Here is a 14,335-nt window from a genome sequence, read left to right as displayed (position 1 = left end):
TGCTACCGGGGACGACTTCCCATCGCCCAGTGCGCTCACACAGAGAGGGCCTCCTCAGGGTGCTGTCGGCTGGCGACCCCCAGGGGGAGGGCCTTCTCTGTGGGAGCACCAGCCCTTTGGAACCAACTCCCCCTTGAGCTTCGGATGGCCCCGGACCTCCAGTCCTTTCGCCGCGACCTCAAAACTTTCTTCTTCCGTCAGGCTGACCTGGATTTATGATGGGTTTTTAAATATGTTTTAATTTTTAACTGTGTAGTTAATTTATTTTGTGGCTGTTATTTAATTCTTTTTTAATTTTTGTATTGTTGTTTTTTATTGTTGTTAGCCGCCCTGAGTCCTTCGGGAGATAGGGTGGCATATAAGTCCCAAAAATAAATAAAATAAATAAATAAATATGTAAGAATTACTAATAGGAAAAAGCAATAAATAATAAATAAATTCATAGATCAGGTCATGTGACAACAGAACACTGCAGGTGCCAAGCTCCCCAAATAAGATCATGTGACCACGGGTATGTGTGTGCCACTGACACTCTCTGGAAGTGGTCATAAGTACCTTTTGGGGGTCCTGTTGTAATTTTGAACATTCACTAAGTGACCAGTCATTAAGTGAGGACAGGCTTCATTAAGTTCAGAAGTTCTTTTGAGCCATCCCGATGTGTCCAAAGAAAATGAGAATATTGCTTTCCCAATAGACGGTTGGGGGGAAAAAATCGGCGTTTTTAATAAAGCCGTTTTAAAAGGAGTTGGAGTTTTTAAAAGGAATATGGCGGGTGGTGAGTTACTTCTCACGGTCGCTTGCATTTTAACAACAACAACAAAAAATTTGCTTGGAATAATAATCTTTTCCTGCGGCAGTTCAATTTAATTTTAACAACAACGTTCGGTGGAGGAGGATGTTAACTCTGTTACATTGTGATTTCAGATGCAAGAGTTTTAATCTTGCTTTCATTTTCCCTCGTCACCTTAAGCACTCCATTGACATAAGTGGAGTTTCCTGCTCTTTTGAAAATTCTCCCCCCCACCACCACACCCATAAAAAAGGGCATTTTAGAAATAAAGCTTCTAAGAAAGGAATTTTAATCTTCCCTCCCTAATGGGGAGTGTTTGTGGACTTGACAAACTCTGGCTAATTTCAGCTATAATTGGGTAAACCTGCAACCTTTTGAAAAGTTGATTTATGGGGTGGCCAGTTGCCACTGACCAGGATTAAGGTTAAGTACACGGTAGGGTTTGAGTGGACATGCTAAACTGCGATTAATGCCAAAATTATATCAGGTTTGGCTAGCAAACCCATTGCTTAGCATCTCCAAAAGATGGTCTAGAATTGTACTGGGAGCACCAGTATAAACCAGTGCTTCTCTGTCATTTACTGTCCAAAATTAGAATGCCAAAAAGTTTTGAAAAGGATTTTATTGTGCTTACGATTTTAGGATAAGTTTGACATTAGCAGCTATTTTCTATATATAATAACCATTTTATATTGATGCTTGTGTTGTTATGATGCAATCATTGTTTTGTTATTTTGTAATCGTTATTTTGTAGTCAGATGCCTTATGTATTTTGGAAAAGTAAAAGTAAAAGCCTCATGTTATTCCAGAGCCAGCCACACTGAGGGGAAAGGGAGAGGTTTCCAAGCTGAGCCGTGCTGGCTCAGGAATTCTGGGAGTTGAAGTCCACGAGTCATAAAAGAGCCAAGGTTGCCTACCCCTGGCCTAGGCCGCTTTATGACTTGTGGACTTCAACTCCCAGAATTCCTGAGGCAGCCACGCTGAGGGGAAAGGGAGAGGTTTCCAAGCTGAGCCATGCTGGCTCAGGAATTCTGGGAGTTGAAGTCCACGAGTTGTAAAAGAGCCAAGGTTGCCTACCCCTGGCCTAGGCCTAGGCCGCTTTATGACTGGTGGACTTCAACTCCCAGAATTCCTGAGGCAGCCACGCTGAGGGGAAAGGGAGAGGTTTCCAAGCTGAGCCGTGCTGGCTCAGGAATTCTGGGAGTTGAAGTCCACGAGTCATAAAAGAGCCAAGGTTGCCTACCCCTGGCCCAGTCTCTTTTGCTCATAATGATCACGCTAAAAGGTGGCGTAGTATAGGCAGTCCTCGACTTAAGACCACAATTGAGCCCAAAGTTTCTGTTGTGAACACTTGTTAAGTGAGCTTTGCTCCGTTTTATGACCTTGCTTGCCACAGTTGTTAAATGAATCACTGCCGTTGTTAGCAACATGGTTGTTAAGTGAATCTGGCTTCCCCATTGGCGTTGCTTGTCAGAAGGCCACAAAAGGGGATCATGTGACCCTGGGACACTGCAACCATCATAAATATAAATCGTTTGCCAAGTGTCTGAATTTTTGATCACGTGACCATGGGGAATGCTGCAACGGTCGTAAGTGTGAAAAATGGTCATGTCATTTTTTCCAGTGCTGTTGTGATTTGGACAGTCACAAAGTGAACTGTTGTAAGTCAAGAACTACCTGTATAACGTCTAAAGACAGCTACTAATTTAATATTCAATTCTTCGTGGTAAAGCTGAAATTACTGTATGTATCCAGCTGTGTCCATTTAGTGGTAATTCAATATTCAGTTCCTAAATCTTTATTTGACCGATAAGCACTTTCAAGATATTATTTAAATTGGTTATCAATTGAGATATGCAGTTACTTTCTGAAATTTTTTTTTGCTTTTATTAAATATCTGAAATACGGTCCCTTTGCTTAAACCATGGTAATTATTCACAGGTTGTATCTTTATAAATTATTTTATTTATTCATGTGTATATGGAGTTTTCTGTATCATCACAGAATCTGAAATATGAGCAAGTTTTATCATGGGTAATTAATAACATTTATGAAGCATTTTTTTAAAAAAGTTTACACTGTCAGATTTCCAAAGCAACAAGAATGTGTGTTGGATCCTATGTGAATTTTTTTTTTATTTCTACATAAATGTTTTATTTCTGAGTTTAGATCCTATTGCTGGTTTTATTAACCTAGGGAGAGCATTTGGAAAAAAAATAGATGGATAGATAATAGCTTAAAATATTTAAGACTCAATATTTAAGACTCATTCAATTTAGTAATCTTAGTTAAAAACTTAATTTTGGTGTATTGACATTTTTGTAGTACCATAAACCAATGATAGTTTAGAATGGGCTTAATTATTGAATAAGTGAGTGGATTCCAATTTTACTTATAAATGACATTCATATCCTGTCTTTTCTCTGTGAAGTGAGTTTACCAATCTTTATGTGAATAGCAGGAAGAAATTATCTTATGGATGAAGCCAAATATATGTGTTCCAGAATAATGATGTGAGATTGAATTTGGTTACCATGCTTTGGGCTGTTCTATAAGTCATGTTTATGCCCTCAGCTCCTGGTATTTGATAAGCTGGTGGTAATTCAGTACTCCTGTTAACTGACAAGAGGCCCATTTCTCAGGCTTCAATCATTTGTTTATTTATTTAGTTAAATTTTTATACCGCCCTATTCCCGAAGGACTCAGGGCAGTTTACATTTCCCTGACTATTTTTGGACCTGCTCGGCCAACAATCTTAGTAGTTGCAAAATTGAATGTATATCTTCTGACTACATTTTCATCTACTCTAGGATAATCAGAGTGTCTTCAGAGCTAACTGCAACAAAATTATAATGTTGTTTACTGATGGAGGTGAAGAAAAAGCTCAGGAGATATTTGAGAAATACAACAAGGACAAGAAGGTAAGATCTCTCTAGTAAAAATATTTTGATATTTACTTTGTCTAAAATAATTTGTAATTTTTTTAAAAAAAAAAACCAAGAAGGTGACACAAATGTGTAACGTGTGTGAATTTAGGTCAGTGCATATAAAGGAATGAACAGTGGAATTTTTTAAAAATAGCTTTACTGTATTTTAGAGTAATATTTTCATTTTCACACTGATATAATATTGAATATATTTTAGGCAATGATAAAAAAAGAAATGTGATAATTTAAGAAGATAACAGAAACTACGTCACAGCTGGAGTAGCAACAGGTTGACCAGCTGGGCTCAGAAGCTAAGTAGGATCAGGCCTGGTTAGTATTTGGATGAGTGACTTTCTGGAAATACCAAACCTGTACTACAGTGGGAAATTGAAAACCATTCTGGAAGAAGGCTGAGGTCAACTTTCAATTGTTGCCAAGGAAACTGGATGGATGTGCCTATGAGTCACCAGGGTTTGAAATTCCAGGGTCTCTTGACTTTCAAAAGATTGTAATAGAGCTCAATCACACCATTTTGGGGTTCTCTGTCCAAGCAATCTCGGATCCACACTAACAACACTGTATCTTCACTCAACACCATCTTCACTACCCCACCTTTGCAAATGTTGTTAATATGGCGGCAAGATCCCTAGCTGAATGGAGTTGGGAATTCCTCAACTTTCATTCAGTGGGTTGTTGGCAGGAGCTGAGGACACAGTCTTATCTATTCAGCTTTCACATATAATAATAATAATAAGTTGGAAGGGACCTTGGAGGTCATCTAGTCCAACCCCCTGCTAAGGCAGGAAACCCTATACCATTTCAGACAAATGGCTGTCCAGTCTCTTCTTAAAAACTTCCAGTGTTGGAGCATTCACAACTTCTGGAAGCAGGTGGTTCCACTGGTTAATTGTTCTAACTGTCAGGAAGTTTCTCCTTAGTTCTAGGTTGCTTCTCTCCTTGACTAGTTTCCATCCGTTGCTTCTTGTCCTGCCTTCAGGTCCTTTGGAGAATAGCTTGACTCCCTCTTCTTTGTGGCAGCCCCTGAGATATTGGAACGCTCCTATCCTGTCACCCCTCACCCTTCTCTTCGTTAAACTACACATACCCAATTCCAGCAACCGTTCCCTATATGTTTTAGCCTCCAGTCCCCCAATCATCTTTGTTGCTCTTCTCTGTACTCTTTCTAGAGTCTTGACATCTTTTTTACATCGTGGTGACCAAAACTGGATGCAATATTCCAGGTGTGGCCTTACCAAGGCATTGTAAAGTGGTATTAGTACTTCACGTGATCTTGATTCTATCCCTCTGTTAATGCAGCCTAGCACTGTGTTGGCTTTTTTGGCAGCTGCAGCACACTGCTGGCTCATATTTAAGTGATTGTCCACTAGGACTCCAAGATCTCTCTCACAGTTACTACTATTGAGCAAGGTACCACCTCTACTATACCTGTGCATTTGATTTTTCCTGCCTAAATGTAGAACCGTACTTTTTTCACCATTGAATTTCATTTTGTTAGATAGCGCCCAGTGTTCGAGTCTGTCAAGATCCTCCTGTATCTTAAGCCTATCTTCTGGAAGAATGCTTGATGAAGGGTCTTCAAAACCAATTTCATGAAATTAGCTGTATTCTAGTTTTTGCTCAAGTCTCCCCTTCCCTCTTCTTGGACAATTGAGTTGGGAGGATTGCTGTCACCAGCAGAACTGGAGCAAGGGAAGTTGAATGGTGATAGTGCCATACAGTATCGGTTCTACAGTTAGGGACCCAATAACTATCTGCACTCAACAGTAATATTTTTAGTAGCATGGGAGATAGCATAGTGCCACCTTCATCTGGGGTAGCATATGGTGGCTGGGACCAATCGGAATAGAGCTAGAAGGGACCTTGGAGGTCTTCTAGTCCAACCCTTTGCTCAGACAGGAGACTCATATACCATTTCAGACAGGTGTCTGTCCAGTCTTTTCTTAAAAACCTCCAGTGATGGAGCACCTACAACTTCTGAAGGCAACTTCTGTTCCACTGGTTAATTGTCCTCACTGTCAGGAAGCTTCTCCTTAATTCCAGGTTGCTTCTCTCTTTGATCAGTTTGCAACCATTGTTTCTCGTCCTTCCCCCTGGTGCTTTGGGAAATAAGTTGCCCCCCTCTTCTTTGTAGCAGTCCCTCAAATACTGGAATAACTGCTATCATTTAATTCCTGGTCCTTCTTTTCTCTAGGCCAGACATGTCAAACTCACGACGTCATGTGACATCACGTGACGTATCGGAGTTTTTCCCCCCATTGCCGGCAATGGGGTGGTGCGGTTTCCTCGTGACGTGTCTGGCCCGCAGGCTGCCAGTTTGACACCCCTGCTCTAGGCTAGCCATACCCAATTCCTGCAACCATTCTTCAAATGTTTTAGCCTCCATCTCCCTAATCATCTTAGTTGCTCTTCTCTGCACTTTTCCCAAAGTCTCAAAGAAGAGCAACTAAGATGATTAAAAGACAGGAGAAGAAAAAAACAACAACATGAAGAATGGTTGCAGGAAATAGGTATGGCTAGTCTAGAGAAAAGAAGGGTTAGGGATGACATGATAGCATTCCAGTATTTGAGGGTCTCCCATAGCAGTTCCTTCTATACCTTCTACCAGATGTATGAAATTCCAATTTTGGGGGCTAGTCAACCAGCCACTACTGTTTAGAGCAGGGGTCTTCAAACTTGGCCCTTTTACGACTTGTGGACTTCAACTCCCAGAATTCCTCAGCCCGGCACGCTGGCTGAGGAATTCTGGGAGTTGAAGTCCACAAGTCGTAAAAGGGCCAAGTTTGAAGACCCCTGGTTTAGAGTGAGCTGGATGGAATCTGCAATGAAGTCCTTGAAGCAGATTGCTGCTGATTTTTACTGGCCAGAGACAGCAATTATGGCCAGATCCTAGGTCACTGATTGATAAGAAGACTAACCAGCTTAAAGAATGTCAGGCGAGCTCTTCCTTATAACTGAATTTGAAATTTCAGCTAAGTGGTCCGTCACTTTGCAGAAATGTCTTTGCAGCTATGAATAATTGCGGGCGCTGACTGCCGTTCGTGCATACATTTATTTAATCAATGGTCTGCGCATAGAATGTTCTAGCATCTGGCGAGTGACACAGACTGATTATAAAGTGTCATTTTTATAAAGCTCCGTTATGTCTAATAGGCCTGAATTGGTAACAACTTGACTTTTTGGAAGACTGTTTAGTTCCACCAATGATATATTGTTTTTGGAAACATTATACCTGCCCTGGGCCACAGAGCTGGGAGTCAATTTCCTAGTTAAATTGATCTGATCCTGAGGGAAATCTAAGACGGTTGTTCAGGGGAGAGATGAGTCTCTTTCTGAAATGAGGTGTGATGTGCCTTTTGTTGTATTTTTTTTCAAAAGGCGATTTTGTACCAAGAAATTAGACGTTGAGGGGAACCAGGCTTTACTCAGAAACCGCTCATTTGAGCCAATCAATCAATAGAGTGCAGCTATGTGCACCTTCATACTTAGGGATGTTGTAATTCCTGATGCTTATTTGAAGAATTCATTTGTTGGAAAATTAAAATGCATACACACAAAGATGTGTACACGGTAAAAGTATAAATGAAAATTTGCAATTACTAGGAATGACTATTTAATGACCATCGCAGCATTTGAAGAAAATTTGTTGGCCAAGGGCAAAACCCTGCTTCTCCCACTTGCACATCTGTATAAAAGAATTCACTGACATTCTGGAATTTTTGATGTATCTCACTCACCCCCCCAAAAAAAAAAGGTTTTCTGAGAAGAGAATAATTAGGGCTTGTCATTCTGAGAAAAAGGGGGTTCAAACAATTCACAGAGTTCCCTCTTCACATGAAGACAGGAGTCTTTCCTAGCATGTGTGATTCTACTGTATATCCTAAATTCTTATTTCTTGATATTAAACCTGGTTTATGAAGTTCCACATAAAAGGATCAGTGTTAGGGGCTTAACAATGTGCTGCGAAGCTGGTTGTAAAGTAGATTCACAGTTCATGTTCAACCCAACACACATAGATCCATTTTCAGATCTGGAGATGAATTATCTGAATAAACAATATTTTTGAACTCGGCTAAAGGTTTATCCAACGTCTGTCCCAATCCTAGCTCTCTTGTTGCTGTTTTGCCAAGTTGGAAAGGATTAAACCCATCCTTCCCTTGGGTTGTCTTCTCAGTATCATCTAACTTGGCATGCAAGCTGGAAGCAGGCCTGATTAAGGTTGAGGCCAAAGCCCAACTTTGTCTGATGAATTATTGGCTGAAATTAAGTTTCTTCCCAGTGGACCTCACCCCTCTAACTTTGATTGACAATTTTCAGTCTAATTGGCACCGAAATGTAGAATCCAAATTAGCTCTCCTCATATTCTCTTTGAATTGCTGATTACCTGGGAGCCTTTAAAAAGTGAAACAATTTTTTTAGACAAGGAACTTTATAGATGGTGAGCCTAAAAATAGAATCTAGGCGAATTGCCTGATACCATTTACCCCCGAGGATTTTTAAAAACTTTTCCAACGACTTAGGCATTCTGTTCATCAAAAGACTGTGGTACAGGTACTGGCTCACTTTAATGTTTTATCTTCCCTGGTCTTGCATTATGAAATTCACAAATCCTTACAGAAGCTACATCTGTTTTTAATGGACAGAGGAGACCAAATTCCTCATTCACACATTATTCATTTGATCATTTTATTGAGTCAGTTGTGCCACCGATATTAAAAAAAAAGATGTTGAGATTCTAGAAAGAGTGCAGAGAAGAGCAACAAAGATGATCAGGGGACTGGAGGCTAAAACATACAAGGAACAGTTGCTGGAATTAGGTATGTGTAGTTTAATGAAGACAAGGTCTAGAGATGACATGATAGCAGTGTTCCACTATTTCAGGGGCTGCCACAAAGAAATGGGGTTTGTGTCTCAACCTATTCTCCAAAGCACTAGAGGGCAAGACAAGGAGCAATGGATGGACACTAATCAAGGAGAGAAGCAACCTAGAACTAAGGAGAAATTTCCTGACGGAACAATTAAGCAGTGAATTGACTTGCCCTCCAAAAGCTGTGGGTGCTCCAACACTGGAGGTTTTTAAGAAGAGATTGGACAACTGAAATGGCATAGGGTATAGGCAGTTTCACGGGGTAAAAGTTCCAAAGGGGAAGACGAGCCACGGCAGAGAAAATCCTTCTTCTCTAGGCCCCCTCCTACTTCTTGGGTTCCCTTTGTTAAGATCCTTGGATACCTCAACCTGGAGATGTTTAGGAAAAATTGAGAGCTGGTAAAACCCAAGAAAGTTTGAGGCATAGAGAAGCTAAGGCTGGGTAGAAACAACTGCAACAGCGATGTGGTGGCTCAGTGGGTTAGGACGCTGAGCTTGTCGATCAGAAGGTCGGCAGTTTGGCGGGTCGAATCCCGAGTGCTGCATAACAGAGTGAGCCGCCTGTTACTCGTCCCAGCTTCTGCCAACCTAGCAGTTCGAAAGCATGTAAAAATGCAAATAGAAAAATAGGGACCACTACGGTGGGAAGGTAACAGCGCTCTGTGCGCCTTTGGCATCTAGTCATGCCGGCCACATGACCACGGAGACGTCCTCGGACAAGCGGTGGCTCTTCGGCTTTGAAACGGAGATGAGCACCGGCCCCTAGAGTTGGAAACAACTAGCACGCATGCGCGGGGTAACCTTTACCTTTACTTAAAACCCAAGAAAGTTTGAGGCATAGAGAAGCTAAGGCTGGGTAGAAACAACTCCAACAGCTTTGAATAGTTTCACAACAACCTAGGGCTTCCTTAAACAACTTAATTTAGATAGCCAAAGGTGATCATCATACAATTAAGGTGGTTAATTAAGGCTAAACGAGACTCATCTTAAAAAACTAGAAATTTTTGTCACTCATCAACAGCTCTTCCACTAGGTGGCAACCATTATTTAATGCTGTGGCAGTATCAACCCATCGTTTTTTTCTAACGGCAAAGTTTATTTTTTTCTTATATCGTTTCCTATTAGCTCTCATGAATGTGTTCAAAAGATCCAAGCATTGCTAATAGGAAAGGTCCAGCCATATTATACGCACAGCGGCATTTTTAGCTGATGCTTATCTAACACACACACACACATATATATATTTCTTTTTTAGGTCCGTGTGTTTACATTTTCTGTTGGTCAACATAATTATGACAAAGGACCCATACAGTGGATGGCCTGTGAAAATAAAGGTACTGTGTGTTTATATGCATGAATAAATGAATACATGCTTTATAACAAGATGCAGTTTATATTTATCTATAACAGTGTTGCTGCTCAGTGCCCTCTGATACTTTTAAGCCTGTAAAGGAGAATATTTGCAGCTCAGGGTTGAGATGTAAAAAGAGAGCAAAACTCACACCCTGCTAGCACTGATGATGTTACCTAGTTGGGTAATGAAATGTCTGCAAGAAAGCAAGCAAGCTCAGAGAGCACCAAGAACCTCACATTTCTCCTCCTCCTCCTCCTCCTCCTCCTCCTCCTCCCTTCTAGCACTGATGAGGTTACCTAGTTGGGTAATGAAACGTCTGCAAGAAAGCAAGCAAGCTCAGAGAGCACCAAGAACCTCACATTTCTCCTCCTCTTCCTCCTCCTCCTCCTCCTCCTCCTCCTCCTCCTCCTCCTCCTCCTCCTCCTCCTCCTCCTCCCTTCTAGCACTGATGAGGTTACCTAGTTGGGTAATGAAACATCTGCAAGAAAGCAAGCAAGCTCAGAGAGCACCAAGAACCTCACATTTCTCCTCCTCTTCCTCCTCCTCCTCCTCCTCCTCCTCCTCCTCCCTTCTAGCACTGATGAGGTTACCTAGTTGGGTAATGAAACGTCTGCAAGGAAACGACCAAGCTCAGAGAGCACCAAGGATCCCTCAGCTAAAAGTGCATATTAATATTAAGAACAATAGACTATTAATAAAGCAGGTAGCAAAATATGGAAAACCTAGTTTTCTTTTGTGTAGAAATAAAATCAGGTTTATGTCCTTGGTAGTTTTATTTATTTGCTATTTATAAACTTCGTATAGTTTTGTTAGTTATATACGTCCTCTCCCTTGCTAAATCAGCATATGATAAACTTAATGTGTGCATCATCAAAGATACATGTTTACGTGTTTCGTTTAAGTAATTTGTCGTCAATTATTACCAATTAATTTAATTGGGAGACCTTTTGAACATAGAACAATGACATGCAGCTTAGATATTTGTGTGGCCAATATAGAAGAGTTTATTGCTGGTTTAGGTGGGCCTAAACAAAAAAAACACCTGTGATTCTGTCACTTCCAGGTTTGGTTTAGATCAGAAGGTCGGCAGTTTGGCGGGTCGAATCCCGAGTACAGAAAAAAAAAATCACCAGGAAATTTATATCAGCAATCTTTAAATATGTATGGCTCCTGAATCTGAATTTCACAGTTTCTTCTGCTGTTGACTCCGTGTTCATAGTCATAACATTTTTAGTATTCTGTCTGGAAATCAGTATTTCAGTTAAACTCAAAAGTTCTGTACTGAATTTTCTATTTCAGGTTATTATTATGAAATTCCTTCCATTGGCGCCATAAGAATAAACACACAGGTATTTGTGTATTTTTGCAGTAATTTATTGATCAGGAATGCCAGTTCTAAAGCGGAAGAAATAAAAATTCATCCGTATGCAATAGCTAGTTAAAAAAAATCTCGTATAAAGAATTGTTTGAGGGAAAGATATTGATCCATTGCTTTTGATAGGAACCAATCCTGCTTTTCACCTAAGCCTGACAACATGGGCTAAGAGAGAGTGACTGGCCCAAAGTCACCCAGCCGGCTTTTGTGTCTAAGGTGGAACTAGAACTCACAGTCTCCTAGTGATTGGCCCAAAGTCACCCAGCCGGGTTTCGTGTCTAAGGTGGGACTAGAACTCACAGTCTACTAGTGATTGGTCCAAAGTCACCCAGCCGGGTTTCGTGTCTAAGGTGGGACTAGAACTCATGGTCTCCTGGTGATTGGCCCAAAGTCACCCAGCCGGCTTTCGTGTCTAAGGTGGGACTAGAACTCATAGTCTCCTGGTGATTGGCACAAAGTCACCCAGCCGGCTTTCATGTCTAAGGTGGGACTGGAACTCACAGTCTCCTGGTAATTGGCCCAAAGTCATCCAGGTGGCTTTCATATCTAAGGTGAGACTAGAACTCACGGTCTCCTGGTGATTGGCCCAAAGTCACCCAGCCGGCTTTCGTGTCTAAGGTGGGACTAGAACTCACAGTCTCCTGGTGATTGGCACAAAGTCACCCAGCCGGCTTTCATGTCTAAGGTGGGACTAGAACTCACAGTCTCCTGGTAATTGGCCCAAAGTCATCCAGGTGGCTTTCATATCTAAGGTGAGACTAGAACTCACAGTCTCCTGGTAATTGGCCCAAAGTCACCCAGCCGGCTTTCATGTCTAAGGTGGGACTAGAACTCACAGTCTCCTGGTAATTGGCCCAAAGTCATCCAGGTGGCTTTCATATCTAAGGTGAGACTAGAACTCACGGTCTCCTGGTGATTGGCCCAAAGTCACCCAGCCGGCTTTCATGTCTAAGGTGGGACTAGAACTCACAGTCTTCTGGTGATTGGTGTCTTCATCACTAAACCATACTGGCTTTCTTCTGAATACTGACTATTCAATTTACTAAAAATTTAACAATACAGTAGCATATAAAGAAACAACATACCTATTTCCTTAGATGATCGAAGAACAGGAACCAGGTATTAAACAAACATTACATATTCATTGTATATAACTGATAAGTTCAATCCAGATGAAGCAAAAATCATTTTCTCTGTTATAATTTTAAGTGTGTGGCCTTTGGCCTGATTTACACCTTCAGCTCATTAAGTCTTTGCCTTTTAAAAAACAAACAAACAAACCCAGGAATACTCAGTTGTTTTGGGCAGACCAAAAGAGTAAACAATTTACTCTGTTGTAACAACATGTGTAAAGAAGCATGGTTGTTGGGCAGCCTTTTGTTGATATGGTGCCCATTCTTATGTCCAGTCAAATGTATTTATATAAATGTTTTGCACAAACATTTCTCTGTGGTCCACCAAGGTTGTTTACAATACATTGTCAATAATAATGTTATTAATAGTCTATGGTGATATCATGGATTGCTGTAACAAACCTTGAATTGCCTGATTAGACTTTTTTTGGGGGAAAAATGTCATCCACTAACCAGCTCACTCAATTTCTGCTTTATAATTATTATTATTATTATTTAAAAAAAACAGGAATACTTGGATGTTTTGGGCAGGCCTATGGTACTAGCTGAGCAAAAAGCGAAACAAGTCCAGTGGACCAACGTCTATTTAGATGCCCTGGTAGGTCCAATATGTGTGTTTTGGAGAGAAAATCGTTAGTAATGAAATGATTAATTGCCCTAAAATGTTGCAATTGATTTTGTTAATCTCTTTAACAAAACAAACAAACAAACAACAAAAGGTTTGCTAAATATTAGGGATACCAAGGGAGAAAAGTCAATTCATAGGAGAAGAAATATTAGTGAAGCCTACTTGGATTTTTTTATTTTATTTTAATTCCATTTATATCCCGCCCTTCTCCGAAGACTCAGGGCGGCTTACAAGCTTAGCAGTAGCCTTCATTCTATGTATATGCCTGCTTATTAGGGCTTTTATAAGGCTGAGTCAACCTTGAGCCTGGTGGGACTCGAACCTGCACTAATTGCAGGGAGCTGGTGTTACTTAGGGAGGCATTCACAGTATTATGCTCCTTATTTATTGTAGCCCTCACATTTTTGAGATGGGAGAAAGCTAGATAGAAGTAGTCCTTGACACACAACAGTTTATTTTTTATTTTATTTTTTGTATATAAGTGTTTTTATTCATTTTTTCCATACATACAATAATAATTTTTTAACCAACGTGCTGTCTTACATGGTAATACATATTTAATTCCTAATCCTTTCTTCTTTCCTCCAGCCAATAGTGAAATATATCCCAAGTTTCATAATAGTCCATTTCTTCTTTTTCTTTCAGTGTCATAGTCAATCTCTGCGCATTCTAGTATTTTTTTTAATTATTTCTTCATCTGATGACATTCTTTCATTTTTCCAGTGTTGGGTAAATATAATTCTTGCCGCTGTTGTGGCATGCAAAGTCAAGTATAAGCTTTGTTTGTTAGTCTTTTTTGGAACTATATCGAATAAAAAAAAGTTGAGGTTTAAAATCAACGTGTTCTCCTAAGATCTTTTCTAGCCAGGTATGTATCTTTCCCCAATAATTCTTTGCTTTATCGCATGTCCACCAAACATGATAATACGTGCCCGACTTGTGTTTACATTTCCAGCATCTATCTGACATATTTTAAAACATTTTTTGCTAATCTTGCTGGTGGCAAGTGCCATCTATACAACATTTTATGTAAGTTTTCTTTATAGGAAGTTGACATTGTCAATTTATAGTTTCTTTCCCATAGACTTTGCCATTTTTCTAATTCTATATAGTAACCAAAAAATTTCGCCCATCTTATTATTGTAAAACAGTTTATTTTTTGACTGTTCAAAGTTACACTGGAAAAAGGGACTTGCGACTGTTTTTCACAAGCACAACTGTTGCAGCATCCTTGTGGTCAGGT

At 40.3% G+C, this 14,335-nt stretch overlaps 1 protein-coding gene across 3 annotated transcripts in view; it reads left to right on the top strand.

Moving 5' to 3' along the window:
- The window catches only part of CACNA2D1 (calcium voltage-gated channel auxiliary subunit alpha2delta 1), a 358,403-nt gene that overhangs the window by 275,680 nt on the left and 68,388 nt on the right, over positions 1-14,335 (top strand). For 2 of the 3 annotated variants that reach the window (XM_081330402.1, XM_081330400.1), the window contains exons 12-15: positions 3,601-3,711; positions 9,858-9,936; positions 11,256-11,305; positions 12,973-13,062. In XM_081330402.1, the coding sequence (XP_081186528.1) occupies positions 3,601-3,711; positions 9,858-9,936; positions 11,256-11,305; positions 12,973-13,062 (330 nt within the window). The remainder of the gene's footprint in view (positions 1-3,600; positions 3,712-9,857; positions 9,937-11,255; positions 11,306-12,972; positions 13,063-14,335) is intronic. The other variant, XM_081330401.1, reaches the window with a different exon arrangement.

This window comes from Vipera berus (genome assembly GCF_964194415.1).
Source record: "Vipera berus genome assembly, chromosome: 6".
NCBI lineage: Eukaryota > Metazoa > Chordata > Lepidosauria > Squamata > Viperidae > Vipera > Vipera berus.
This window is presented reverse-complemented; position numbering and strand designations above follow the sequence as displayed.